This window comes from Zootoca vivipara, chromosome 8 (assembly GCF_965207765.1).
Source record: "Zootoca vivipara chromosome 8, rZooViv2.hap1.1, whole genome shotgun sequence".
NCBI lineage: Eukaryota > Metazoa > Chordata > Lepidosauria > Squamata > Lacertidae > Zootoca > Zootoca vivipara.
In genome coordinates, this window is record NC_142591.1 from 60933042 (window position 1) to 60959225 (window position 26184).

At 40.5% G+C, this 26184-nt stretch overlaps 1 protein-coding gene across 2 annotated transcripts in view; it reads left to right on the forward strand.

Annotated features, from left to right (window-relative positions):
- The window catches only part of WWP1 (WW domain containing E3 ubiquitin protein ligase 1), a 52773-nt gene that overhangs the window by 20417 nt on the left and 6172 nt on the right, over window positions 1-26184 (forward strand). Inside the window, exons 6-19 of one of the 2 annotated variants that reach the window (XM_035124821.3) lie at window positions 65-131; window positions 2854-3017; window positions 6840-7179; window positions 8593-8688; window positions 10542-10716; window positions 12418-12472; window positions 12552-12636; window positions 12732-12860; window positions 13196-13268; window positions 13363-13434; window positions 20198-20286; window positions 21763-21922; window positions 24791-24924; window positions 25017-25157. In XM_035124821.3, the coding sequence (XP_034980712.1) occupies window positions 65-131; window positions 2854-3017; window positions 6840-7179; window positions 8593-8688; window positions 10542-10716; window positions 12418-12472; window positions 12552-12636; window positions 12732-12860; window positions 13196-13268; window positions 13363-13434; window positions 20198-20286; window positions 21763-21922; window positions 24791-24924; window positions 25017-25157 (1780 nt within the window). The remainder of the gene's footprint in view (window positions 1-64; window positions 132-2853; window positions 3018-6839; window positions 7180-8592; window positions 8689-10541; window positions 10717-12417; window positions 12473-12551; window positions 12637-12731; window positions 12861-13195; window positions 13269-13362; window positions 13435-20197; window positions 20287-21762; window positions 21923-24790; window positions 24925-25016; window positions 25158-26184) is intronic. The other variant, XM_035124822.3, reaches the window with a different exon arrangement.

A 26184-nucleotide genomic window follows, 5' to 3' on the forward strand; every position in this document is an offset into this window, starting at 1 on the left:
AGATTAACCTTAATATCCCATGGTATAAGAAAGAAAATATCTAATTTTGTTTCTTATTGTTTAGTAGAAGTCCAGCAAAATGGTGATGCTTTACATGAAAACAGAGAAACATCCGCAAGAACCACTTCCAGGTCAGAGTTTTCTTTAAAGAAAACTATTTATGGTAACAGTATAATCACCTTACTAAAATGTCATAAAACTGAATTTGTATTGCAGAATATCAGGTTGCATTTCAGAGTTCAGCTGGGATGTTTTGCAGTAAGTGTAAGAGAGGAAGTGCATTATTGAGAAATAAATCTGCTTTAGAATATGCATTTTCTTTGGGGATGGGCATTTACTTTGACTCATTCTACTACGAGAAAGAGATTTTATTTATTCATTCATTTGCTTATTTTGAATGCATCCGATAATATGCTCTGTAGAGAAGGGATCTCCAACCTTTTTGGACCCATGGGCACATTTGGAGTTGGTTCGTTGTTGAACAGCTCTTACTGTCAGAAGGTTTTTCCTGATGTCGGAATCTCTTTTCTTGTAACTTGAATCCATTGGTTTGGGTTTTAGCCTCAGGAGCAAGAGAAAACAAGCTTGTTTCATCCTCCACGTGACAGCCCTTTAGATATTTAAAGATGGCTATCACATCTTCTTTCAGTCTCCTCTTATCTAGGCTAAACATACCCAACTTGCTCAACTATTTCCTACAAGGCTTGGTTTCTGACCCCTGATCATTGCCCTCCTTTGCACACTTTCCAGCTTGTCAATATCCTTCTTAAATTGTGGTGCCCAGAGATGAACACAGTATTTCAGGTGTGGTCTAACCATGGTAGAATAGAGTGGTACTATTACTTCCCTTGATCAGGACACTAGACTTCTGTTGATGCAGCCTAGAATAGCATAAACTTTTTTTGCTGCAGCATCACACTGTTGACTCTACTAAGATCCCTAGATCCTTTTCACATGTACTGCTAGTAAGCCAGATGTCCCCTATCATATATTTGTGCACCTGTGTCTTCCTATAAAGTGTATTTGCCCTTGGCTAGTATTAAATCAGAACACAATGATTAAAGTGTCCATCTGTAACGCATATCTCATTATTATTTCAACTTCCCTTATTTCTGTCCATAATTTTTTAATTTGGGGCATGCCCAAAAGGTATGCTGCATCCCAGCACTGGTTGCCTTGCATCTCCAACATGAATTAATTCATTGTGCTATAAATACATTTAGACAAAGTGGCCTCAGGTACCATAGAAAGATAAACTTATAAAAGTTTTTATTAAGATTCTTGCTAATTGCCTGGGGAACATTTGCCATATCCCTTTTCACCAATTTAAGAGGATTTCTTATCCCAATCTTTCTGTCAATTACTTTGATAAGAATAGGTTGTGAAATCCATATTTCAGGATTCATATAACTAACTTAGTTTTGTGGAGTTCCATCTTAGCCATAATATCTCAACTTCCATCAGCTCCGAGATGTCCACATCCGCTCCGAGATGTCCAAGTTTTGTAACTAAAGTCTAAGCAGTGTTTCTAAACTGTAAATATTGAAAAAAAACTACAGTCAGTTTTGTTACATTTCATTAATTGTCTCAAACCACTCATCTTGGCATTGTGGTGTGTATATATGAAAAATAAAAAGTAATATCACAGAAGGCAAACATTTCTTTCTCTGCTAGCCAACCCACTCCTGCTTTCTCTGCATGATTTACTGTGGGATGTATGTTTATGCACACCCAGCAGGAAAGTAATCAAGTATCAGATTCTTGCAGCCACCTGTTCTGGCTGCAGATCAGTGATTCTGCTGTGGTGTGAGCTACTTGAACATAAACACTTTTGCTGGCTAGAAATACTATGTTCTTTTTCTGTGCTGGAGCTGTGGGAAGGAACATCACCCCCTGTGCATCCAGCTCAGAAATGCCGTGGGCTGGTAATAGACAGATTGGTTTCTGTGCTGACAAGGAAGTAAGAGGTTTGTCTTTCCTCTGCCAAACTATTCACTCACCAAGATGGAATTCCATGCAATCATTTGTATGGAATCCCCAGTCTCCGATGGCAACCAGGTGAGTAGTTAAATACAAGCCTGAATTTGCCACTAAAATGACAAATATTGGAACTTTCTCAATTCAGTCTAATCAGCTACTATCCAACATTGTTATTGATAATGTTAGCTGTTAAATTGAAGTTAATTACAGACAAAGCCACTTTGAATGCCCAGTTGGTTAGAAACTTTATTTTCAAATAGCATTTGATAGTTTTATCAGTCAGTGATCTACATTAGGAAAACTAAATTATAATGTCACTGTGAGTGGATGAAAAAGAGATGGAATCCATTTAATGACTTTCCAAATATCACTTGCAATCAATGCAACAGAATTGATTGGTATCATATTGCACAATACTTTTATTTATAAAGTGTATCTATGAACATGGTGTTTTGCAAAGAATAGATATGAGAGGCTCTTATGTAAAGAGCTTGCGATCTGAAATAGAGATTGTGAAACAGCCCTTTTAAGGGTTGAAGACAGGGTACTCATGGAATAATATGTGACTATGTCCATTTCTTTTGCTTTGGCTTAATTACAAAAAGAAATTGGGACTGGGATAGTTTTCAAATGCTTCCTGCCTGGAAAAGGTGAGTTTTGTGGGGGAACTTGAAGGGAGGTGGTCAAATGAAGACCACCTGAGAGGCATGTGTGATGTTGTCTAGAATTATAAAATGAATACTGTTCTCATCCTAACTAAATTGATGCAAGTTTTATTCAGGTCCATTAATATTTTTTGTAGGTTTGGAACAAATATGTGTAACAAATATAAAAATACTTATTTTGACAATATTTCTCTGCTGTTTCCAACAGAATAGACAATCAAACACCATCAAGCTCTGTAGTACAGAACTCATTCCCTACCCATGCAGTTAATGGAGACAGTGGAGACAGCACACCATCTTCTCCTCATATTGCAAGCAGACCCAAAAATACACCAGCACCAAAACCACTTACAAGCCAGTCTGATGACGTTGGTAAGAATACAGCCTATTCGACTACTTTATTGTTATCTTTTTTCAGGGAACTCCGTATTAATTATAGGAAGTAGTGTGCTAGCTAGTCTGGACTATGGCAGCGTTGTCATGTATGAAGTCAGATGTAGTGCGGGTAAAAACTTCACTAAAATAATAATTAGTCTTATAGTGTGCTCCCAACTGTTCTTTGGCATGCCAGGACTTGCATTCGGTACCTTTCAAATTCTGCATCAAATGCTTGCACTTGTGATTGGTTCCACTCATGAGCTCCCAGCCAGAGTAAATCTGTGCTGAAAGTGGGGTTTGTACTCTCTGCAGATCAGTGGATTTGCACTGACTACGAGCGTCTTTCAGCAGGGAACTTCATTTTCAGTTTTCAGCAGAAAATAATAATTAAACAATCAGCACACTTTAGAGTGCACTCCTGAGTCTTTCCTTTGAATTTGGGTCACCTAACATCATAACATCAGTGGACTATGGTGGTTAGGGGAGCTAAGGATCTGTACTGCTACCTCTGACTTACATGTATGTGGTGTTCCAGTTCCCCCCTTCGTGCTGCTTCAGATACTGTTCTGAAGAATCTCTTGGCCATTTGAAGCAGCTTTTGGGGAGGAAGAGCTGTTGTGGAATGTGTGCTGAAAGTGAAAGTATGATGTTTGATTTATTTCTTTACCTACTTTAAATTATTAATCATAAGCAATCCGTTTCTAAGAGAGAGTAAATTATAAAACAAGGCTGTGATCTCCAGTGTTGCCTATCAGTTGACAGAGGGAAATTGGTCAGTGGAATGTGCAGGGAGGCAATTTTGACTGCCCCCCTGTATCACCCACCCAAAAAAACCCCTAAACTGCTTTGGAGGGTCCCTCAAGCTTATGAAACAGATGTAGAGGATGCACAGTATGTACAGGGAGGAAAAAGATTTACATTTGAAAGATTCCCTTCTGTCAGTGAACAGACACTCCTGGATACTACCCTGTTTATTTAAATTGTGACTTAACCAAGAAAGGCAAACTTAAATTGCTTGCTTAATACAAACATTCAGATCAAAACAATAATATTTGAAACACCATACATATGTTATCTTTTTTTTAATGAATAGAAAGAAACAGTTTTACCTTTCTAAATTCAGAGAAAGCATTCAACAGTGTAGACTTCATATTGCTTTGAAGTCTTTTGAAGGGTTGAACCCAGAAAAAGCCCACAGAAGGGGGCTGGCCGAAACTGGATTGCCACCCGTCGTTTCCTGGCAGGCCCCTGAGCTGTTGCTTGGGTGGCTAAAGAGAAAGTAGGTTGTTATCTCCAAGAAAACAAGATTCATTATTAGAAATAGTCATCTTTTGCATTGGATAATTAAACAACTTCTTGGCAAACCGATAGCAGTGAAAAGGACATTAATGCCAATGCTAAATTACTTGTTTAAACCTTCACCTAACAAGTGGTTTCTAAAAAAAAAGCTCAACAACGTTGAGGGGGTGGATTTCAGGAATTTTACTTTTTGAAATATGAGAGCCCTAGTACAAGCTGAAAATAAAATAAAAGGTCTTTCCATCTCAATTTTAAAAATGTATGGCCATGATTAATTGTACACTGAGGTCCAGCGCCGAGGGCCTTCTGGCGGTTCCCTCGCTACGAGAAGCCAAGTTACAGGGAACCAGGCAGAGGGCCTTCTCGGTAGTGGCACCCACCCTGTGGAATGCACGCCTACCAGAGGTCAAAGAGAATAACAATTACCAGACCTTTAGAAGCAGCTTTGTCATGCTGGCCACATGACCCGGAAGCTGTCCGCGGACAAACGCCGGCTCCCTCGGCCTATAGAGCGAGATGAGCGCCGCAACCCCAGAGTCGGACACGACTGGACCTGATGGTCAGGGGCCGCGTTACCTTTACCTTTTAGAAGGCATCTTAAGGCAGCCCTGTTTAGGGAAGCTTTTAATGTTTGATGGATTTCTGTATTTTAATATTTTGTTGGAAGCCGCCCAGAGTGGCTGGGGGAACCCGACCAGATGGGCAGGGTATAAATAAATTATTATTATTATTATTATTATTATTATTATTATTATTAACTGGATTAAAAATCAGTAATTACCAGTGATTTCATTTAAAGAAGTGCCTATTGGCAATTATTATTATTATTATTATTATTATTATTATTATTATTATTACTTCAGTACTATGGGACACAGGTGGCGCTGTGGTTTAAACCACTGAGCCTCTTGAGCTTGCAGATCATAAGGTCAGCAGTTAAAATCCTCATGATGGGGTGAGCTCCCATTGCTTTGTCCCAGCTCCTGCCAACCTAGCAGTTCAAAAGTGTAGCAGTGTGAGTAGATACGGTAGATAGGTACCGCTGCTGCGGGAAGGTAAACAGCATTTCCATGCGCCAGAGCGGTTTAGTCATGCTGGCCACATGACCTGGAAAGCTGTCCACAGACAAACACCGGCTCCCTCCGCCTGAAAATGGAGATGAGTGCCACATCCCATAGTTAAATTTGACTGGACTTAACCATCCAGGGGCCCTTTACCTTTACCTACTACTGGTACTGCAATCTTGTGTATGCTAGGTGCAATTCCCTTGCCCCTCCCTTTCTCATAATACTAGAACTTGGAACTATAAATGGAGCAGAATGTTGGAAGAATCAGGACAAAGGAAAGTACTTATTCGCACAGCACATAGTTAAACTGTAGAATTTGCTCTCATGAGAGGTAGTGAAGGTCAGCAGTTTGGATAGCTTTAAAAGAGGATTAAACAAATTCATGGTGGTTATGTTCTGCCTCTACCATTGAAGGCACTATGCCTCTGACTCAGTTGCTGGGAACTGCAGGTGGGAAGCATGTGGTTGTGCTCAGGTTCTGCTTGCACGCTTCCCATGGGTTGGCTATCTGGTTGGCTACTTGAGACCAGGATGCAGCAGACTCTTCTTAAGTTTGTATGTAAAGAATAGCAGTGGCTGCCAATTTGCTCCCACACTAAGTGCATGTTGAAACTGATGCATAAAGCCATATACAGTGGTCGAATACTCCCATCTCATCCCTTATACCACACTAACCACTATGCTTTGCAGGAGAAGGCATCCTGCAGATACTATCTTGTCAGGAAGTCCATTTGGAACTTCCCATTGTATATCAGACAAGTGCTGTCTATAGTGGGTTTTTTGTCCCCTGTTAAAGTCTTTTCTCTTTTAACAAGCCATTTAAGTAGAAACGTTTATCCCAGTTGGGGGTCTGTATTGGATGGGAAATAGTTTTAGCATATGTAATTATTTTATATATGTTTTTATTGTATTGTGGAAATGCTTTGAGATACAGTTGTACCTTGGTTCTCAAACAGAATCCATTTGGAAGTCCGTTCGACTTTCGAAAACCAAGGCGTGGCTTCTGATTGGCTGCAGAAGCTTCTTCCACTCAATTGGAAGCTGCAGAAATCACGTCACATGTTCGGCTTCCCAATTTTTTTTTTTGCAAATCAGAACACTCACTTCTGGGGTTGCGGTGTTCAGGAGCCAAAATGTTCAAGGCATTAGAAAACCAAGGTACAACTGTAGTTAATAGGAAGCAATTCATAAATGAATGAACTAAATAATAAACTTCTACTACTTGGTTTTGAGTGAAGTAAAAACACTGTTTGTGGAGCCTGAGGAGGAAAGAAGAATCTGACTAATACATTTATGGGTCTCATCTTTTTTGCACCGGGCATCTAAATGTTGCCTTTTTATTTTTTAAATATTTTTATTGTTTTATTATGACATCAATTTTCCTTTAATTATCTTTTAAAATTCAGGATATAACTTTATGTACAATATGTTCTCTTTTTCTGCATCCCAGTTATTTGTGAGTCAACTATGATGGAGACTGATAATCATTCTGCCTCTGAAACTCTTATGGATTCTGGCGAGGCCTCTTCTACATCTGTAGACTGTACTCCAGCTACTGTAGAACCTTCTTTAGCAACAGAAGTTACTAGCAACTCTGAAAGCAACACATCTACAACTGCTCCCAGTGTATCTGTTGGGCTTGATGCTGTTGCTCCCACAGATATTGTATCTTCTAGTACAAGAAGTAATGTAACTACAGAAGCAGCAAAACCAAGAGACTCTTCAACTGTGTCTGGGGAACCTGTAAGGCAACAGCCTGGTAGCAACAGCATAGAACCTTTGCCCCCAGGGTATGTGGGTTTTGATTTCATTAATAATATAATAATGCTTAGAGCAGAAAAGTTATGCTTAGATATAGAAATGTTACTAATTTCCTTAGTAGTCTATTGGACAGGTTCAGGTAACTAAAGAGTCTGGTGAACCATTAAAGACTAACCAATTTATTATGGCATAAACCTTAATGGATTGCTGTCCGTTTCATCATATAGATCATGAACACTGAAGTCAGAGGAAAATGAAATTTAGAAAGTACAGATAGTGTATTAGTTATGTAACCAAGAGCAGTAATTCACAAAACAATTGTTGATAATACAGACATCCTGGTATTCATAAGCCACTTGAAACATATAGTGTTATTAAAATCCATCATCCAAGTTCAATCCACAAATGACTGCATTGATCCTCTTGATGTATTGTAAGTCAGTGGTTTTATGTTTAAGTTCCTTTGTTCAAATATTGCCACTTTAAGGTTAATTACCAGGATGGTTAAAGAGTTGTCTCACTAGTTTTAACTAGTTTTTAAGATTCATGCCCATTTATTGTTTTGCATAGGGTCTAGCATGCTTTTCCTTTGTAGAATGCAGAAGAGCATTGCTGACAAATGATGACACATATCAGGTTGCAATGAATGTTCTAGATAACATTATTCAGTCTTGAAGTAATGTTGCAGAGCAGACATATGGACAGAGTTGGCATCTGAGTCTGATACATAGTGGTCCTTATTTTCCTGTTTCTTATTGAATTAGATTTAGTTAGTTTAATTCCCATTAAAATCAATGTGATTTAAGTCATGTCTAACGTGACCTAAGTTCAGCCAATTTTGTCTGGATCTAACCTATTGTATATAAAAAGCATGACCAGAAGACGGTCAGTGCTTGCAGATGAGTAGAGCAGTGATTGGGAACTGATTTTCGCCATTGGGCTGCATCCTTAAATCCCCTGCCACTTGTGGGCTGACTTTGATAATTGTGCACAACCACCCACCTGCTAGCCACCTAACGTCATAATGACACTAGGTGATTGACAGCTGTCAAAGCTCAAAAGAGGCCACTAACCTCCAGTCAGCTGACTAGTGATTACAGCAACCTCCTTTGAAGGTGGACTGTTTGGCAGTGGAAAACACACTTTCAAAGAGGCCTACTGAAACTGATTCATGGTTACAGCAAGCCCATTTGAAAGCCACTTGAACAAAGTAGTTTGGATCCAATCCTCCAAATTGACTTCAAAAGGGCTCGATGCAGAGGGGAAATGCTCTATTTGGAGGAAATGATTTGAATGGAAGCTGCTTCCTGAAAATGAAGAAAGTGAGCCCCCTTAACTGCATTGGAGCATTCCTGAAAGGAAAGATTCATTAAGTGAATCTTTCAGAAAGTGACAACACTATTTTCTGTTGATGGTGTTTTACCTCTTTTGTATTTTTATAGATGGGAACAGAGAAAGGATCCTCATGGTAGAACCTATTACGTTGATCACAACACAAGAACAACAACCTGGGAAAGACCGCAGCCTTTGCCACCAGGGTAATAGATAAGTTGTATGTTGACTTGCTGTGTGTCATTGCAGACTTTTACAATAGTTTTACTTACTAAATACACAAATTGAAATATATATTTTAGAGGATTGTGTTAGTTATGGAATTCCTTAATAAAATTAATGCTTGTATATAATAGTTTTCCTTAGAATTAGAGATGCAAAAAAATTGGTCACCCATGTATCTTTATTTTTTTAAGACCCATAAACGTAGCTCCTAAGGTACACTAACTTAAAGACATTCACAGAAGGCAAGTTCCCCTTTCTTGTTCTTTCTCCCTCGGTCATCCATGCACTCTGAAGGGTGAGGGACCCTCCTAAACAATTGGATGTGATACAGGATACAGGGGTGGGGAAGTCACCCAAAATTAGATGGAGGTCTACAGAAGGGAGAGGTGACGGGAGTTGTTTGAACATTATTAATTTAATACTTTAGGATCCAAACTATAGTAAATGAATTTTTCTGTAGTTTTCTTTGCATGTAATACTGGGATGTGGGTGACGCTGTGGGTTAAACCACAGAGCCTAGGGCTTGCCGATCTGAAGGTCGGCGGTTTGAATCCTCGTGACGGGATGAGCTCCTATTGTTTGGCCCCTGCTCCTGCCAACCTAGCAGTTCGAAAGCACGTCAAAGTGCAAGTAGATAAATAGGTACCGCTCCGGCGGGAAGGTAAACAGCATTTCCATGCCCTGTTCTGGTTCGCCAGAAGCAGCTTAGTCATGCTGGCCACATGACCCGGAAGCTGTACACAGTCTCCCTTGGCCAGTAAAGCAAGATGAGCGCCGCAACCCCAGAGTCATGCACGACTGGACCTAACGGTCAGGGGTCCCTTTACCTTTACTGTAACACTACTGTCCTCTAAAAGCTTTGGTATGCAAGTAACTGAGTTTTGTCATCTGCTGGTAGTGATATCGGGAAGCTGGAGAAAAATGCTGAAATTGCTTTTTATCTATTTGTTCTGTTCATTTTTTATAGAAAAATTCAGATTGCTCTGAATTAGGCCATACTGCCAGATCTCTGTATTCAAATTAGTTAGTTTTTTGTTTTGGGGGGATGACTTTCAGTGAGTCTCACCAGCAGCTTTCTCCTAAGTGGAGGGATGAGTAGCCCGTGTATCCAAAGCTTCAAATGGCTCTCATTTAGAACCCATGTAACTATTGATAGTATAGCTCTAACAGCGGGTTTCATGCTTTACAAAATAGAGGAAGATAAATCCATGCCCCAAGGAGCATACAATCTACAATTTGCTAAGGAGGTGGGGATGAATGTGAAGAATATGCATTTCAATTACATGTTTTTAAGCTTACAATGGAATGTCTTGACTTAGTTTTCAAATGCTTTGATTACAAGATTGAGAACTGACTTTGCAGCAGATTTCTCACTTTAGAATTCTGTCATAGACCTTTATTTTGCGGTTTTTTTTCTTTGCTTGTTAACCAATTTTGTTCGTGCTTATTTTGCATTCTAATGCCTTCCTTTCTTGAGAGAAGAAAATTGCATATTTTTCCTGCGTGCATGTTTCAGAACTTGCACTGATACCAAAAGAAGCAAAATTCAGCTGTGTTGCTACTGCAGGAGTCAGTACAACTAAGATTTGGCATTCACTATTCTGTCACTTAAACTTTTCAAAAAATGACTGAGCTGTTTAACACTGGCAGAAACTCTAAGGCAGGTATTTAGGTCTGTGTTTGTTTTCTGATCCCACACTTTATTTTATAATAATGTAATTTAGAAAGAAGAACATTTGAAAGGCTTAGATTTATAAGGCAAAATTACGAAGAAAATGTAGTAAATTATTTTTGCATTTTGACTGGAAAGAAAATAGCTTCCAATGTTTCTTAGGTGGGAAAGAAGGGTGGATGATCGTGGCAGAGTTTATTATGTGGACCATAATACAAGAACAACCACATGGCAACGACCTACGATGGAATCTGTCAGAAACTTTGAACAATGGCAGTCCCAGCGAAATCAACTACAGGGAGCTATGCAACAGTTTAACCAACGATACCTCTATTCGGTAAATTTACAAAGTTATGAAACGTTCTGAGTTCTTGTTTTTCTCTTTGCCTTCCCTTAGATTTTTTGATGCATGCTACATACTGAGACCATGTTATATATCATGGTTGGGTTCAGATGTATTACAAAGCTATGGTTTCTTGATTGGCTTGTTTGGACATTTGTCCATAGCTTCATAAACCACCGAGTTCCGACTTATTATCTCCATTTGTTAATAATTGTTATTCCAGATTCCTCTGGTTTAGGTGTAATGAAAAACTCTGGCTTAATGCTGGGGAACTTTGCACCGAAGCTGGTGTTCAAGGGGAAGGGGAAGATGAAGAAGCAGTGCACATTCATGACTCTTATCATAAACCATGCAGCCGTTGTCTTTCACTGAGTGGCCATGGACCAAAGTTTGTTCGGGGCTAGAGCTTTGAAACTTGTGTTGTTTTTTCATTTGTGTCTTCAGAAGTAGCAAGCTGGTTCTAGTCATAAGTTAGTTTCACATAGATTGTACTGACATTAATGTGAAAAGTCAGCTTCATTTATTTGAACGTGAACAAAGTGCAATTAAACTTAGTCTTGTCCCATTCCTTTTGCAAGTTGATTATGTTATGAATCTATCCGAAGAAGATTAATAACCAATAACAGAACTGTAGCCAATGTGCCAACTTTTCACTGAAATTCACAGTGAAGAATCTCTGTGGAGATCACTGTGCTTTATGGACAATTCTGAACTGTTTTTATTTAAATCTGAATTTTTTGAGACAACTCTGTTACTGAGATGGTATTGAGATTCCAAATTCTTTAAACTAGGTGTATACCTGTCTGAGATGCATTCCTTCCCCGTGTGCAGTTAACCATGTGGGTTTAGAAGAGTAGAGGGTGATTGATCATACAAACTTGAGTATAAATATTGTTCTATGGTGGGTACCCACAACACTTTACAAAAAGTGGAAAAGCCAGCTGATCACCTTCTTGTTGAAATGCAGTCTTAGTCTACTTGTGTTGACCTCAAATATGGGGAGTGTTCTACCTAGTTAGAAGCAAAGTTATCAACAGGGCAGCTGGAATAAAAAAAAAGAGAGATGAATTACAATAGGCAAGGAGATGACCCCTTCTTTCTATATCACCTCTGTGAAGAAAGCTTGCAAAGCTTATATAAGATGGAATGACAAAAGTATGAAAAGGGTATATTGGCGAATGTGAAAATGCTTGAATAATACTGGACCTATGATCTAATATATAAAGAATGTTAAATTGCGTAGTGTAAAGTATGACTTTAAAAATAAGCAGAAGAAGGTAGAGTGGAAGTCAATTTTTTTGTCTTATGGGTTTTCCTTTTTTCCTTTTTTCTTTATTTGGATGGAAATTTATGTATATACAAAGTCAAGACAAATGTTAAGTGTATGAGTAACAAATATGGATATGGAAAAACTTAATAAAAATTATTGGGGGGGGGGGGAGAAGAAAGCTTCCAAAGTGAATAGTGCTACCTGTCATACAGCACATGTTCAGCCTGTCTGTTGTGGAGGAAAAAAGAAAGAAAACCACCTGGAAATCTGAAGCTGGAAATGGTAGGAAAGAAAGGATGTCAGAAAAATAAAATAAATCATTTAAATTTAGTTGTGAAGAGAAGCTTGTTAAATATAGAACTAGTGCTTTTTATATTTATTTATTTTTTAAATTGTATATTTATTTTGTCTTATGTCTTCACTAGGCTTCAATGCTGACTGCAGAAAATGATCCACTTGGTCCTTTACCACCAGGCTGGGGTAAGAAATGTAGATACCTTTGTGAAATAGACACCTATTTATAGTTAACTTTGCTTTAAATGGTGCATTTCTATTGCAGAAAGGAGAGTTGATTCAAATGATAGAGTGTATTTTGTAAATCACAACACAAAGACAACACAGTGGGAAGATCCACGGACTCAAGGGTATGTTTATGTGTGTTTTCTATTCATAAAATGAGGCTAAAGTAGGTGTAAAGTGATTGGGGTTTTAAAAATATATATTACGTTTATATTTTCAGCTTACAAAATGAAGACCCCCTCCCTGAGGGCTGGGAAATCAGATACACGAGAGAAGGTGTAAGATACTTTGTTGATCATAATACACGAACAACTACCTTCAGTGATCCTCGTACTGGTAAATCCTCTGTGTAAGTGAGATGTTAATGGAGATTTTAAAATATTTGCATTCATAGTACATAGGAGTAATAGTTTTACTGCTTAGGTAGTAGGCAGTGGATCTCTTATAGATTTTGGTGGTGGCTAATTGATTCAATATGTACATGGTTTGTTTAAGGTGTACATGCGTTACACCTTATGAGATGTGAATTTTTAAGCATATTTTAAAACTGACCTTGAAGCATGAAGCATGCATGCTGCAACCTTTTCACTATATCTAAAGAAAATCTACAAAAGTGCTGAGGATTTGAAAGTGTTGTAAAATCTTGATTTTCTGCTTAGTAAATTTAGCTATATTTCCTTACAGAAATAAAGGTCCACAAATTGCTTACGAACGCAGCTTTAGGTGGAAGCTAGCTCATTTCCGCTACTTGTGTCAGGTAATGCTGATCAAATGGTAATGTAAACTTTAATTTGCATTTTGTATTTTTTAAATTTGCATTTTGTATTTCATGATTTTCTGTCTGTTTGTAGTCAAATGCTCTTCCAAGCCACGTGAAGATCAATGTATCCAGACAAACATTGTTTGAAGATTCCTTCCAACAGGTAAAACAATGTTTACATTATCAAACCTGGAAACTAAAGTAAAACACTGTATAGTGAATTTGCTTCATCTTAATATGGTTATATGACAAAGGAAATTTCGTATTTTAAAACTCTCATTAAAGCTGTAAAATGTTAGAAAGCTTTTAACTTTTGATAATTTGAATAGCTAGATTCTTTCCTAACAAATCTTCACTTACCTAGTGTCTAACAGGAAATAATTTGTGTAATTAGTCTGTATAGGACTGAGTCAACATGTGGGAGGGCTTTTCATTTCAAGGAAAGGATGTTCTGGTGCAGGCATCCCCAAACTGCGGCCCTCCAAATGTTTTGGCCTACAACTCCCATGATCCCTAGCTAAGAGGACCGGTGGTCAGGGATGATGGGAATTGTAGTCCAAAACATCTGGAGGGCCGAAGTTTGGGGATGCCTGTGTGACGGGTATAGGACTCCTTTGAGTTGTTTATGACTCAATTAGGAGCCACTGATTACCGCCCGGCACGCTTTCTCTAGCGCCTCTGCTCCGTAGACCCGGGCTGGAAGTAAAACACACAGCAGAGTTCTTCTTCTTCTCACACACAGCGGAAACTTGTATAGCCGTTGGATAAAAAGCCTCTTAAGAACACACAGAGTCCAAGGTGTTCTAATAACTACTGGAGTTTATTTTAAAGAGAAAATAACAAACAACCTGGTGAGAGCGCAGACATCTTGCGACCGTCTCCCAGGCAAAAACGAAACCAACTGATACACACAGAAACACTTCTAGCACATTCTGTAACATGATATCTTCCTCAGTGGTCAGGTGCTACACAGTACACAGTTAACCCCTTCGGTTACTTGTTACTCCTCACACCCCCTCTCACCTGAACACTGGGGATAGCGGGTATCCAAACTTACCCCAAAACCAACCCTTCACAGAATTCCCCATGCCGTTGGAAACTCAAGGGTTTTGTGAACCCATCTGCTAGGTTCTCTTGGCTTGGACAATACCTCAACTTTACCAAGCCTACCTGTATGCTCTGACATACGTTTCGGAAGCGGATGTCTAAGTGTTTGGTTCTGGTCTTGAACTGTCCAGACTCCGCCAGTCTCAAAGATGGTTGATTGTCGCCCCAAACAGTGATGGGCTGGCTACAATCACCCCAGATTTCCTGGACCAAACATCTGTAGTACTCCAACTCAGTGCATGTCGCAGACAACGCACAGAATTCGGCTTCCGTGGAAGACATTGCTATTAGGCTTTGCCTGCGAGACCGCCAACCAATCAGGGCATTTCCAAACTTGACTACCAAACCAGTCACTGACTTCCTGTCCTCCTGATTGGCCCAATCAGCATCTGCAAAACTTTGTGACTCTTTCACAAAGTTTGTCTCCATGGGTGTTCTGACCCCTTTACAGTCAGACATTCTGAACTTCTCAAGCAAATGTTCAATCTTGCCTTTCTGACTGAGCAAAAAACTTCCATCCTCAGTTCTGTCTATCTGCACACCTAGATAAACATTCACTGCACCTAGATTCTTGAGTTTGAACCTCTTGCCTAGCTCCTTTGCAAACTTCTGCACTTGCATCTGGCTCTTTGCTAAGTAGATCAGGTCATCAACATAGACAAGCAACAGTTCCTGCTGTTCTCCTTCACCTCTGAGATACAGACAACTGTCAGCTAGACTCTTCCTGAAATCTAGGCTCTTCAAAACAGAATCAAGACATGAATTCCAATTTTTAGCGGATTGCTTCAGACCGTAGATCGACTTGTGCAGCTTCCACACCTGACCTGGCACGTCACTCTCAAACCCTGGAGGAGGCAACATGTACAACTCCTCCTGGAGGTCAGAGTTCAAATAAGCGGTGTCCACATCAAAATGGTTGACCACTAGGCCTCTCTGCGCTGCAGTCGCTAAAAGCATCCTGAAAGATTCCGATCTCGAAGTCGGGCTAAATACATCTGTGTAGTGGATTCCTTTCTTCTGAGTAAAACCTCTAGCCACTAACCTAGCCTTGTACTGAGGCTCTCCAGTCACTGTGGGTTTCAGCCTGTAGACCCACCTACAACTGACTGCTTTCTTGCCTTCTGGCAACTGTGTTAGGCTATACACACCAAGAGATTGCATGGAGTTCAACTCTTTCTCCATTGCAACTTTCCACTTCCTAGCTTCCTCCACTGACAACTGTTGCACCTCTTTAAAGCTTTCAGGCTCACACACTGCTAGGTTCGCCCATACACTGACAGCTGAAAACCTTTCAGGTGGTTTACCTTTCGTGGTGCGTTTTGAACGCCTTGGTCCCACATCTTCCCCCTCTAAATCCGAACTGCTTGTCTCTGACTGTGGCTCTCTCGGACTAGCAGCACTGTCAAGAGACCTACTACGCTTTGCAGCCCCCTCTGGGCTTGCTCTGGGTGAAGTGGGTGACCTACCACGTTTGCTGTACTTCCCAGGCTTGACCTGGGGTGAAGTCGGTGCGCTTCTGACTACTTGCTTCACTTCCCTAGGAGCTACACCACTTGGACCAGCTGCCTGACCTGGATCTGGTCCTGCAGCACCTGGAACTCCAGCATCAGCTACCTGAGTTTCCTCTTCCTGGTCAAAACCTGAAGACCAGTCAAGAAGAACTTCGGGGTTAGCATGAATGCGTCTCCAGCCCTCTTGTTCACAGAACGTAGCACTCCTGCTAATGTGAACGCGTGTTTGGTCCCCCTCTGCTGGTACAAACCTCCAAGCCTTTGAGTTTGGTTCGTAACCACAGAAGATCATTTTCCTGGATCTTGATCCTCCCTTTCTGCGCTTCTGCTTTGGAATTAGAACCCAAGCCTCACACCCAAAAGTTCTGAAATAGTGCACCTTCGGAACTTTGCCATACAACATGTAGTAGGGTGTGTTTTCCACAACTGAATTAAAAGCGCGGTTTGAACAATAATTCACAAATTTATAACATTCCCCCCAAAACTTCTGGGGTAGTCCTGCATCAAACAACATTGCCTCTACCAGTTCAGACAGCGTCCTAAATTTTCTTTCAGCTAAACCATTTTCCTGTGGACTAAAAGGGGCGGTTTTCCTGTGCCTAATTCCCTTGCTGCGGAAAAACCCTTGTAGTTCTGCACTCAAAAACTCTCCCGCCCTGTCACTCTGAAAACACTGGACAGTGACGGAGAACTGTAGTTCTACCTCGGCTACCCACTCTTTTATCACTCTGGCAGCCTCCCCCTTCTCTTTCAGTGTTATGACCCAGGAAAAATGACTGAAATCATCCAAAAGACACAAAACATATTTTGAACCACCTAAACTTGACGTTGACATAGGCCCAGAAATATCCAAGTGCACTAACTGAAATGGCTTTGTGCTCCTCCTCTCAGATCTAGGATAAGAGCATCTCTTCGTCTTCGCTTTCGCACATGCGCGGCATTGCAGGTGTTTTTGACATGGCTTGAACCTGCAACCTTTGACAAAATCAGGGGCTTTTTTCACATAAGGAAAAGACATGTGACAAAATTTACGGTGCCAAGCATGAATACAATCCTTATGGATGGCACCCTCTGTGCCCTTTGGGGTATTGGCACTTTTAGCCTGAGCATCACCAGTGTTACTTCCACCTGCTTGCCCCCTCCCATCTAGGACAAACAGACCATCAGACCCAACAGTAACACTTACCAGCTCAGCCCCATCTCTGGCAATTTTGCAAACACCATTGGCAAAACTTATTTCAAAACCCTCACGCAATAAGCAAGACACACTTAAAAGACCATTTTCCATGCCTGGTACAACATAAACATCAAGGTTAGTGTCTAAGCATTGCATATAAAAAACACCCTTGCTTTTAATTGTTCCAGAAGAACCATCAGCAAGATGCAGGCTTTTTTCTTCTTCAAGTGGCCTGCAGTTCAGGATCTGTCCTGAAGGCGGTACAAGATGATGGGTGCTGCCTGAGTCGATAATAAAAGTGAAACTGTCCTGTCCTCTGTTTCTAACCGTTGCTAAGGCAGCAGAAAGATGGCTGACAGGCTTATCTGTAGTTTTCCCATGTCCTCTGCCTCGGCGCTGCTGGCTGGTCCCACGACTACGTCCGCTGGGTTGCCTGGCACCTGGCTGAGTGACCTTGGCTGCTTCCGGAGCTGGGCAGAATCTCGCTACGTGCCCCGGCTCCTGGCACCGAAAACAAAGCCTTGTTGCGCACGCACTCACAGTGGATTCCTCAGTGCTTTTTACTGCACCCCCACTGGCTTCTCTGCGCCCACGGCCCCCCTTCTCAGCCGATTCTTTCTGGCGTCTCTGTTCCTCATCCGCCAAACGCCCAGAAACGTAAGCAATCGTGAGTTCAGCTTCAGGCATGGCCTCAAACGTTAAACACAAATGCTCATAGGCGTTTCCCAGACTAGACAGCAAAATATAAACTTTTTCCTTCTCTTTGAACACAAGCTCATGCCGCTGCAGCTTATGGAATGCATCAATCACATTGGCAATGTGCTCCTTAATGGGTTGCCCTGGTCTCAGTCTCAACTCAAAGAGATGCCTCATAGCATGCAGCTTAGCTCCAGCTGTTTTTCTCTGATGGACCCTTTCCAAGCTGTCCCAGGCTTGCTTGGCATTTTCAGCATTTTGCACATAGGGCAGTTGCGTAGCATCACAGGTCATGGCAATGGCACATAGAGCCTTATTGTCTTTCCTGGTTTCTGCTGCAAACCTCTGTGCTTCAGCTGCTGAATTATCAGCTTCAGGGCTTGGAGGATTTAACACACAAGTCCATAAATCCTTTCCTAGCAACCACATTCTGGCCCTTTCTCTCCACTCTGCATAGTTGTCGCCATTCAACCTCTGGAACGGCACGACAAATGACTCCTGTAGCTGCTCCACCATCTTGTCCACCCCCGGGCTCCGTGTCCAGCACTGTACTCACTCAGAATAGCTGACGTTGCTCCTCCGGGTAGACTGCGGATCCCAGCCTCTAGTCCAGGGTCTTTCTGCTAGCGAGTGCATCTATTAATTGCCGACTGCAAAAAAAACAGGTTTCTCCCAGCTAGCTCTTTACACCGGCTTTCTCCAAGGCTTTTACAGCTGCAATCACCTTTTATTGCTTTGGTGATTGATTAGGTTCAGGACCTCTTATCTCCCAGAGCCTGTCACCCAGAACTTGTGACAGGTGGCCCATGACCTGTGATCCATAACCTGTGACGGGTATAGGACTCCTTTGAGTTGTTTATGACTCAATTAGGAGCCACTGATTACCGCCCGGCACGCTTTCTCTAGCGCCTCTGCTCCGTAGACCCGGGCTGGAAGTAAAACACACAGCAGAGTTCTTCTTCTTCTCACACACAGCGGAAACTTGTATAGCCGTTGGATAAAAAGCCTCTTAAGAACACACAGAGTCCAAGGTGTTCTAATAACTACTGGAGTTTATTTTAAAGAGAAAATAACAAACAACCTGGTGAGAGCGCAGACATCTTGCGACTGTCTCCCAGGCAAAAACGAAACCAACTGATACACACAGAAACACTTCTAGCACATTCTGTAACATGATATCTTCCTCAGTGGTCAGGTGCTACACAGTACACAGTTAACCCCTTCGGTTACTTGTTACTCCTCACAGCCTGTTCTGGGGCTACATAAACTGAGGGAAAATATTTGCCTGTCTGTCATGTGGAGGTAGAAGGAAGGAACAATTTCCACATTGTCTAAAGGTAAAGGGACCCCTGCCCGTTAGGTCCAGTTGCGAACGGCTTTGGGGTTGTGGCGTTCATCTCGCTTTACTGGCCGAGGGAGCTGGCGTACAGCTTCCGGGTCATGTGGCCAGTATGACTAAGCCGCTTCTGGCAAACCAGAGCAGCACACGGAAACGCCATTTACCTTCCCGCCAGAGTGGTACCTATTTATCTACTTGCACTATGATGTGCTTTCGAACTGCTAGGTGGGCAGGAGCTGGGACCGAGCAACGGGAGCTCACCCCGTCGCGGGGATTCAAACCGCTGACCTTCTGATTGGCAAGCCCTAGGCTCTGTGGTTTAACCCACAGCGCCACCCGCGTCCTTCCACATTGTCTAGGCAGTACTGTATTTTGAGGAAATGTGGAGCATTACTCAGTTACCTGAAAGTGATACAAACAAACCCATCTTCATAACCAAGTGTGTGGAGCATTACCCAGTTATCTTGGGAATATAGATGTTTCCTCCCACTTCACGAATGCAGTGCTGCCCCATTTTCCTTCAGAGATGATGCTATATAGCCATCATTGACAAATATATCATTTCATGGACTGCATGATCCATAACTGTCTGGGACCATGTAGTAAGGGAGAAGAAACTGACATCTGAAAAACTGTAGAGAGGGAACAAAGGATCTGCAAATTAGAAGAAGCAGAAAAAAGTTATGTTGGGGGAGTTAAACACCCCTTACATTTTTAATAGATACCCTGTTTCTCATATTTTAAGACATACCCATAAAATAAGCCATAGCAGGATTTTTAAGCATTCAAGGAATATAAGCCATACCCCGAAAATAAGACATAGTGATAGGCACAGCAGCAATGCCGGCTGCGGCAGGAGGAGGAGGAAAAAAATAAGACATCCCTTGAAAATAAGCCATAGTATGTTTTTTTTAGGAAAAAATAAATATAAGACATGTCTTATAATATGAGAAACACGGTAATTTTGTTTAATTCTATATAAAACCACACCAAATTGTATAAAAAATCATGTGTAATACATTCTACAAAGTTGTTTACTATTTTGCCTTGTATTGTTCAACATTACTTTCATTTGCATTCACCAATTTGTATGCAGATCATGGCTTTAAAACCCTATGACTTGAGAAGACGATTGTACGTTATATTCAGAGGAGAAGAAGGATTGGATTATGGTGGCTTAGCTAGGTAAATTATTAAGAATTTCTCTTGAAATATTTATTGTATGTATTTATTGACTAGAAACCTACCTTTCTCCATAACTTTATGGAGTATCTGGAGAAAAAAAAAGAGGTGGGTTATTGAAGTTGCCTGCATGATAAACAACTAAACTAGAGACTGTGTTGGTAAGAGACTACTTTAACAGTTTCCTTATGAGAATATACTTGCTTATAGAGGTTTTAAGTGTGGTCCGAAAAAAAATAATCATAGGGGAAAGTGGAGAGGCTTGACAGTTAAAATGTAATGAACATGCTGGGAGAAAAGGATTGGGGAAATTGAGATGGTTCAGCATTCCTTTTTCTGTGATCAAAACAACTTGGAGCTTTCCCCAAGCGAGTCTCTCCTCTCATAATCTTTGGCAGCAAAGGGGCTTTCTAGGTTTAGGATGCGGTGGCTGAGAGGAAATACACTGAGTTCAAGTCTCCTTTTTGAAATCTTCTCAGTGGCAAATATTTTCTCGAAGCCCAGTCCTCAGCATACTAGGTTTATTCAGAGCAGTTTTATGGAATAGCAAGGGGCTCTTCCTCTGCAAGGGTAGGAGGTATATACCATGGGGAGAGACTCTTAACTGAGCAGTTGGGCAGCTTCCGAGACTTTCAGCATCTACACATCACACACACACACACACACACACACACACACACACACACACAAACTTTGGTAAATAAGATTAATAAATTATGGCTTGAAGTTGGGTTGTTTCAATTAACTGTGACTGCTATTAGAGTGAAGCAGCATCAGTCACTTCCATGCTTCTCCCAGCTGTGCTGATAGGAAGAGTGTGAGAGTCCAAGGTTCATTTTGGCCCGTTCCCATAACAATAAGCCATGCTTTATTGTTGTGTCCAAATGAGGCCTGTGCATTTTCTGTGCGTAAAGGCGAATCTCTCCTGTGAGCATGCAGCACACACTTGAAGTGGGGAAATGGCTTTTAATTGAATCAGAATTGGGAAATTCTGGCAACAGCCAATGGATGATAACTCCAGATTATAAATACTTCCTAGAAAAAAGTATAAAAAACTGTTATTGGGCGATTTGCCATTTTCCATATGTTAGTAACTTGGGGGATCAGATTAAGGTTGCAAATATTGAAACGTTGGGCCACATGACTTCAGGGCTTTTTGCTTGTGTGTATTATATAATACTGCCAAATCAAATATTCATGTAGTACTAGACAGTTGAATGCCAGGATGGGAAAGAAACATAAGAAGTACTTTGAAAGCTCTTCCTGCAGGCTTTCACCCAACAGTGGGAAACTACTTTTTTCAGTTTAAACCCATATTGTCTGTTCAGCTGGGTGATTGCCTGCAGTAATTTTTTTTCAAAGCATTCTTTATTACCTTTGACATAAGGCTTTATCTTCTATATTTAATGTCAATTTTTATGAATGCTTGGAGACACCAGTGTTAGATTTTTGTGTTTTATTTATTGTAAATTTCTGTAGAGAATGGTTCTTCTTGCTTTCCCATGAAGTGCTGAACCCTATGTACTGTCTATTTGAATATGCTGGAAAAAGCAACTACTGCCTACAGATAAATCCAGCATCAACAATAAATCCAGATCATCTTTCATATTTCTGTTTCATTGGACGGTTTATTGCCATGGTGAGTTTGATCATTTTTTGTTTCAAGCTGTATGTTTTTCTTTCTGGAGTGTTTCGTATTTGAGTACACATGGCTGTCTGTCATACTTGGATTTCATTCACCAGCAATTCAATCAAGTATTCCTCTGAATGGTTATAACAAGCATGTGAAGAAGAGATTGGTACATTTTCTATAATTGTCCTAGACTCTAGGACCCAGAGGTTGAGTTGGTTTGGTTTTTTTTTAATATGTTTTGCTTATTTCAAAAAACGTATACACCTCTTGATTGTAAAAAAAAATCTCAAAGTGGTTTACAAAAATAAAATAAAAATAATACTACCACTAAAAATAATTAACAACAGTTTACAACATTCAGAAAATTAAAATCAGCAATAAACTAAAAGCATAATTAAAACACACATCAACATTATAGGGATAAGGATAGACTTTTCTAAACAAAAATGTCTTTAGCATCGAAAAAAAGCACAGTGAAGGTGCCTGCCTGATATCAACAGGCAGGGAGCTACAAAGTGTTGGTGCTACCACACTAAAATATTGATTTCTTACAAATGTGGAATGGGTATTATGTGGCATGTGTAACAGTAGTTCCGCAGGTTGAAGCAGTCAAGTAAGCGTTTATGGGGTAAGGAGATCTCACAGTAAACTGGTTCCAGACCTTTGGAACAAAGGCTTTTTAGAGAAGTTAAAGAACCACATACCTTGCTCTGGGCATGATTCATTATAATTTAATATTGATAAAGACCCAGCATTATACTAGATGCAGTGGTGCATTTGAATTTAAACGGTACTCCCCAAAGTGAGTGAAGGGATAATGGAATGACAAAGGAGATTCAATGAAAGTGAAAAGCAGTGCATATTGTATTTTTTGGCAGAAGAGATCAAATATATTTACTGAGGCTTCTAAATTAAATTCTAAATTAATTGTAATTACCTAGCAATGAAATATTGGGGTCAGAATTGAAAACTTGCTGAAAATATCAGCCCAGTATGCCACATCAGCAAAACAGGAATCCATAGTGCATTCCTATTCCTGTCTCCTCAGATAAGTGTATGTAGGATTGCAGCTTCAGTGTAAGGAGGTACAGTCGTACCTTGGTTGACAAATGCCTTGCGATTTGAACGTTTTGGCTCCTGAACACCGCAAACTTGGAAGTGAGTGTTCCAGTTTGCGAACGTTCTTTGGAACCCAAATGCCCAATGCTGCTTCTGATTGGCTGCAGGAGCTTCCTGCAGCCAATTGGAAGCTGCGCCTTGGTTTCCAAACGTTATGGATTCCGTTCGACTTCCGGGGTACCACTGTATAAGGAAAAGGCTGAAAATAAAAGAGCAAATATGTTACAGTTACGCAGCTCTTTAGTGCACCCATATTAACAAAACTACTCTTGAGTATCTGATGTCAGAGTCACTCAAAATTAACATGTGTTTAAGGTAACTTAAGCAATTTCAACTTTATGCAGTTGGAAGGCTGGCCAGTTGATATCACACAAATTAAATGCATGGAAGGCGGGGAGCTTAAAAGCTCTTTTTGTGCAGGGTTTTCCTGTCGTGGAAAGAACTCTTTTAAGCTCTCTGCCTTGCTTACCAGGCTCTGGGAGGCTCTCATGAGATCTCAGATGGGCCCAGCAGAGCCTAGTAAGCAAGTCTGAAAGCTTAAAAGCTCTCTGCCTTCTTGTTCCAAGAAGTTGTTTTGACTATACATGATTTCAGCTTTACTTGCTATCCCCAGAACGTAACTCCCACATAAGATGCAAGTGATCTGTACAGAAAATGGAAATAAAGGAACCAGAGGGATTAAGGAAGTGGACATTTAGCTTAGGAACATGGAAGCATGGGGCAAATCCCATAGAGCAGGGGCGAATAACCTGTGGCTTTACAAAAGTTGTTTACCATCTATTGCCTTTGGCCATGTGAGGGCTTTTGGGAATTATGAGTCCAACAATATCCAGAAGGCCAGTGTTTCCCTGCTCCTACTACATTTTTACATACTTAGGAATAATATGCAAATTGAAAAAAGCAAATTCATAATTGTACTATGGAAACAAGAAATCACACAATACTGTATAGAAAATGTGTTTTGTAGCATTCCTTTGTTCTAATCTACTTAAAAGATTTGACTAGGAAAGAATCTTTGATAATTTCTCCTTAGCTTTTTAGGACAATCTGAAAGCCCCCTGGTGGCAACATGTTGAATTTGCATTATGTAATCTTTCTCTCTACATTTGGCAGCTATTTGGCAGCTAATCACATTTATGTTCCTATGCACATTTTTATAACAGAACTCTTTCATTTTAAAAGTTATCACTGTATTTATTTTTCATCTCATTCATTCTCTTCAGGTTAGACACCTCAATGTATTGTATATCCTTAATTGGCTAAATTTTATACTGACCAGTAGACCCATCTAAATAATTCATGTCTCTCTCTTTGGCGATCACTCGTAGCCAAGTGAGATTGTCTTCCATAAACAGTTTTAACAATGAGTCCGTAAGTGACTGTGGAGGCCAATTCTGAATCCACGCGTCCTTTCACAGTGGGGACATTGGTTTCCAGGCGGGAGTTGATCACGGTGTGGATTTTCCAAGCATGTCTGCCTCTTAGCACGTTTCTCCCTTGCGTCCTGAGTTCATGTAATGAGAATCTGGCTGCAAGACTTTGATATGCTCTGCTAGTTTAGTCTGCATTTGAAGGGATATTACTCTGATAATGAGAATCATGTTATCTTCTGGTTTATTGATTTAGAGTGTTTATTTCATTGGTATTAGTTTCCCCTAAGATTACTATTTTCTATTAACAGTCACCACTTTTCAGAGTAATGCACCTGAAGTTTAAATACTGAATTGTTGTTGTTGTTACTTAAATCCTCAACAGGCATTGTTTCATGGCAAATTCATTGATACTGGGTTTTCCCTGCCATTCTACAAGCGCATGTTAAATAAGAAACTCACAATAAAGGATTTGGAATCTATTGATACTGAATTTTATAATTCCTTAATTTGGATAAGGTTTGTAAATCTTTTTGGAAGTTCACTATTTTTTCTGTCATATTAGTAAAGTGATTATATTTCATTTATCTTTGGTTAATTTTCCTCTTTAGGGACAACAACATTGAAGAGTGCAACTTAGAAATGTACTTCTGTGTTGACATGGAGCTTCTAGGAAAAGTTACCTCGCATGAGCTGAAATTAGGAGGCTCAAACTTACTTGTAACCGAAGAGAACAAAGAAGAATACATTGGGTATGGTGCACATATATATATTTATTTAAAAATACTGCCAAACATTTTTCTTGTAACTTTTTCATCACTATCAATGCAGAAATTCACATTCTGTCAGCAGGGAGAAGCTTTCCCCCTCCATAACCTTCTGTGCACGGGTTGGGGGGGGGGGTACTTCTGTAGGGTTGGAATACTCCGTCAAGCAGAATGGGATGGGCTGTGGGGCCCAGAAGAAATTGCCCAAAGTTTGACAGCAGTATATCTGAGCAGAGCAAGTATTGCTATTTAATAGGTGTGTGGAAGATACAACATCAGCTAGTGTTAGTCTTTAATTAGTATTAGTACTTTCTTGATTTTCAAAGTGAAAGAAATGTGGGTGAATAAACAAATACATGCTACTATAAAAGTACACTAAATGTTTTCACAGAGTTTTTCATAACTTTGTGCCAAGCATATACATACATACATACATACATACATACATACATACATACATACATACATATGTGTCTGCATAAACACATAACTGCATGTATACATAAATAAATTTGTGGGGTTTTTTTTGTGTGTGTGTGTATGTGTGTGGAGAGAGAGGGAGAGGAGAGGGGATATCTTGTATTAGATAAGCCTGCTTTTGAGATGCCTTAATGTGCATTTTCTCACAGCTTTCATAGTGAGAGTCCAGCCCATAAACTTCCAATACATACAATAAATTTGGATAGATGTCCATCTAGGATTAAAGTATTGGTAAGAGGATACATGGAGGGATGTGGGTGGTGCTGTGGGTTAATCAGAAGGTCGGCGGTTCATATCCCCACGATGGGGTGAGCTCCCGTTGCTCAGTTCCAGCTCCTGCCAACCTAGCAGTTTGAAAGCACGTCAAAGTGCAAGTAAATAAATCGGTACCGCTCCGGCAGGAAGGTAAACGGCATTTCTGTGCACTGCTTTGGTTCGCCAGAAGTGGCTTAGTCATGCTGGCCACATGACCTGGAAGCTGTATGCTGGCTCCCTTGGCCAATAAAGCGAGATGAGCACCGCAACCCCAGAG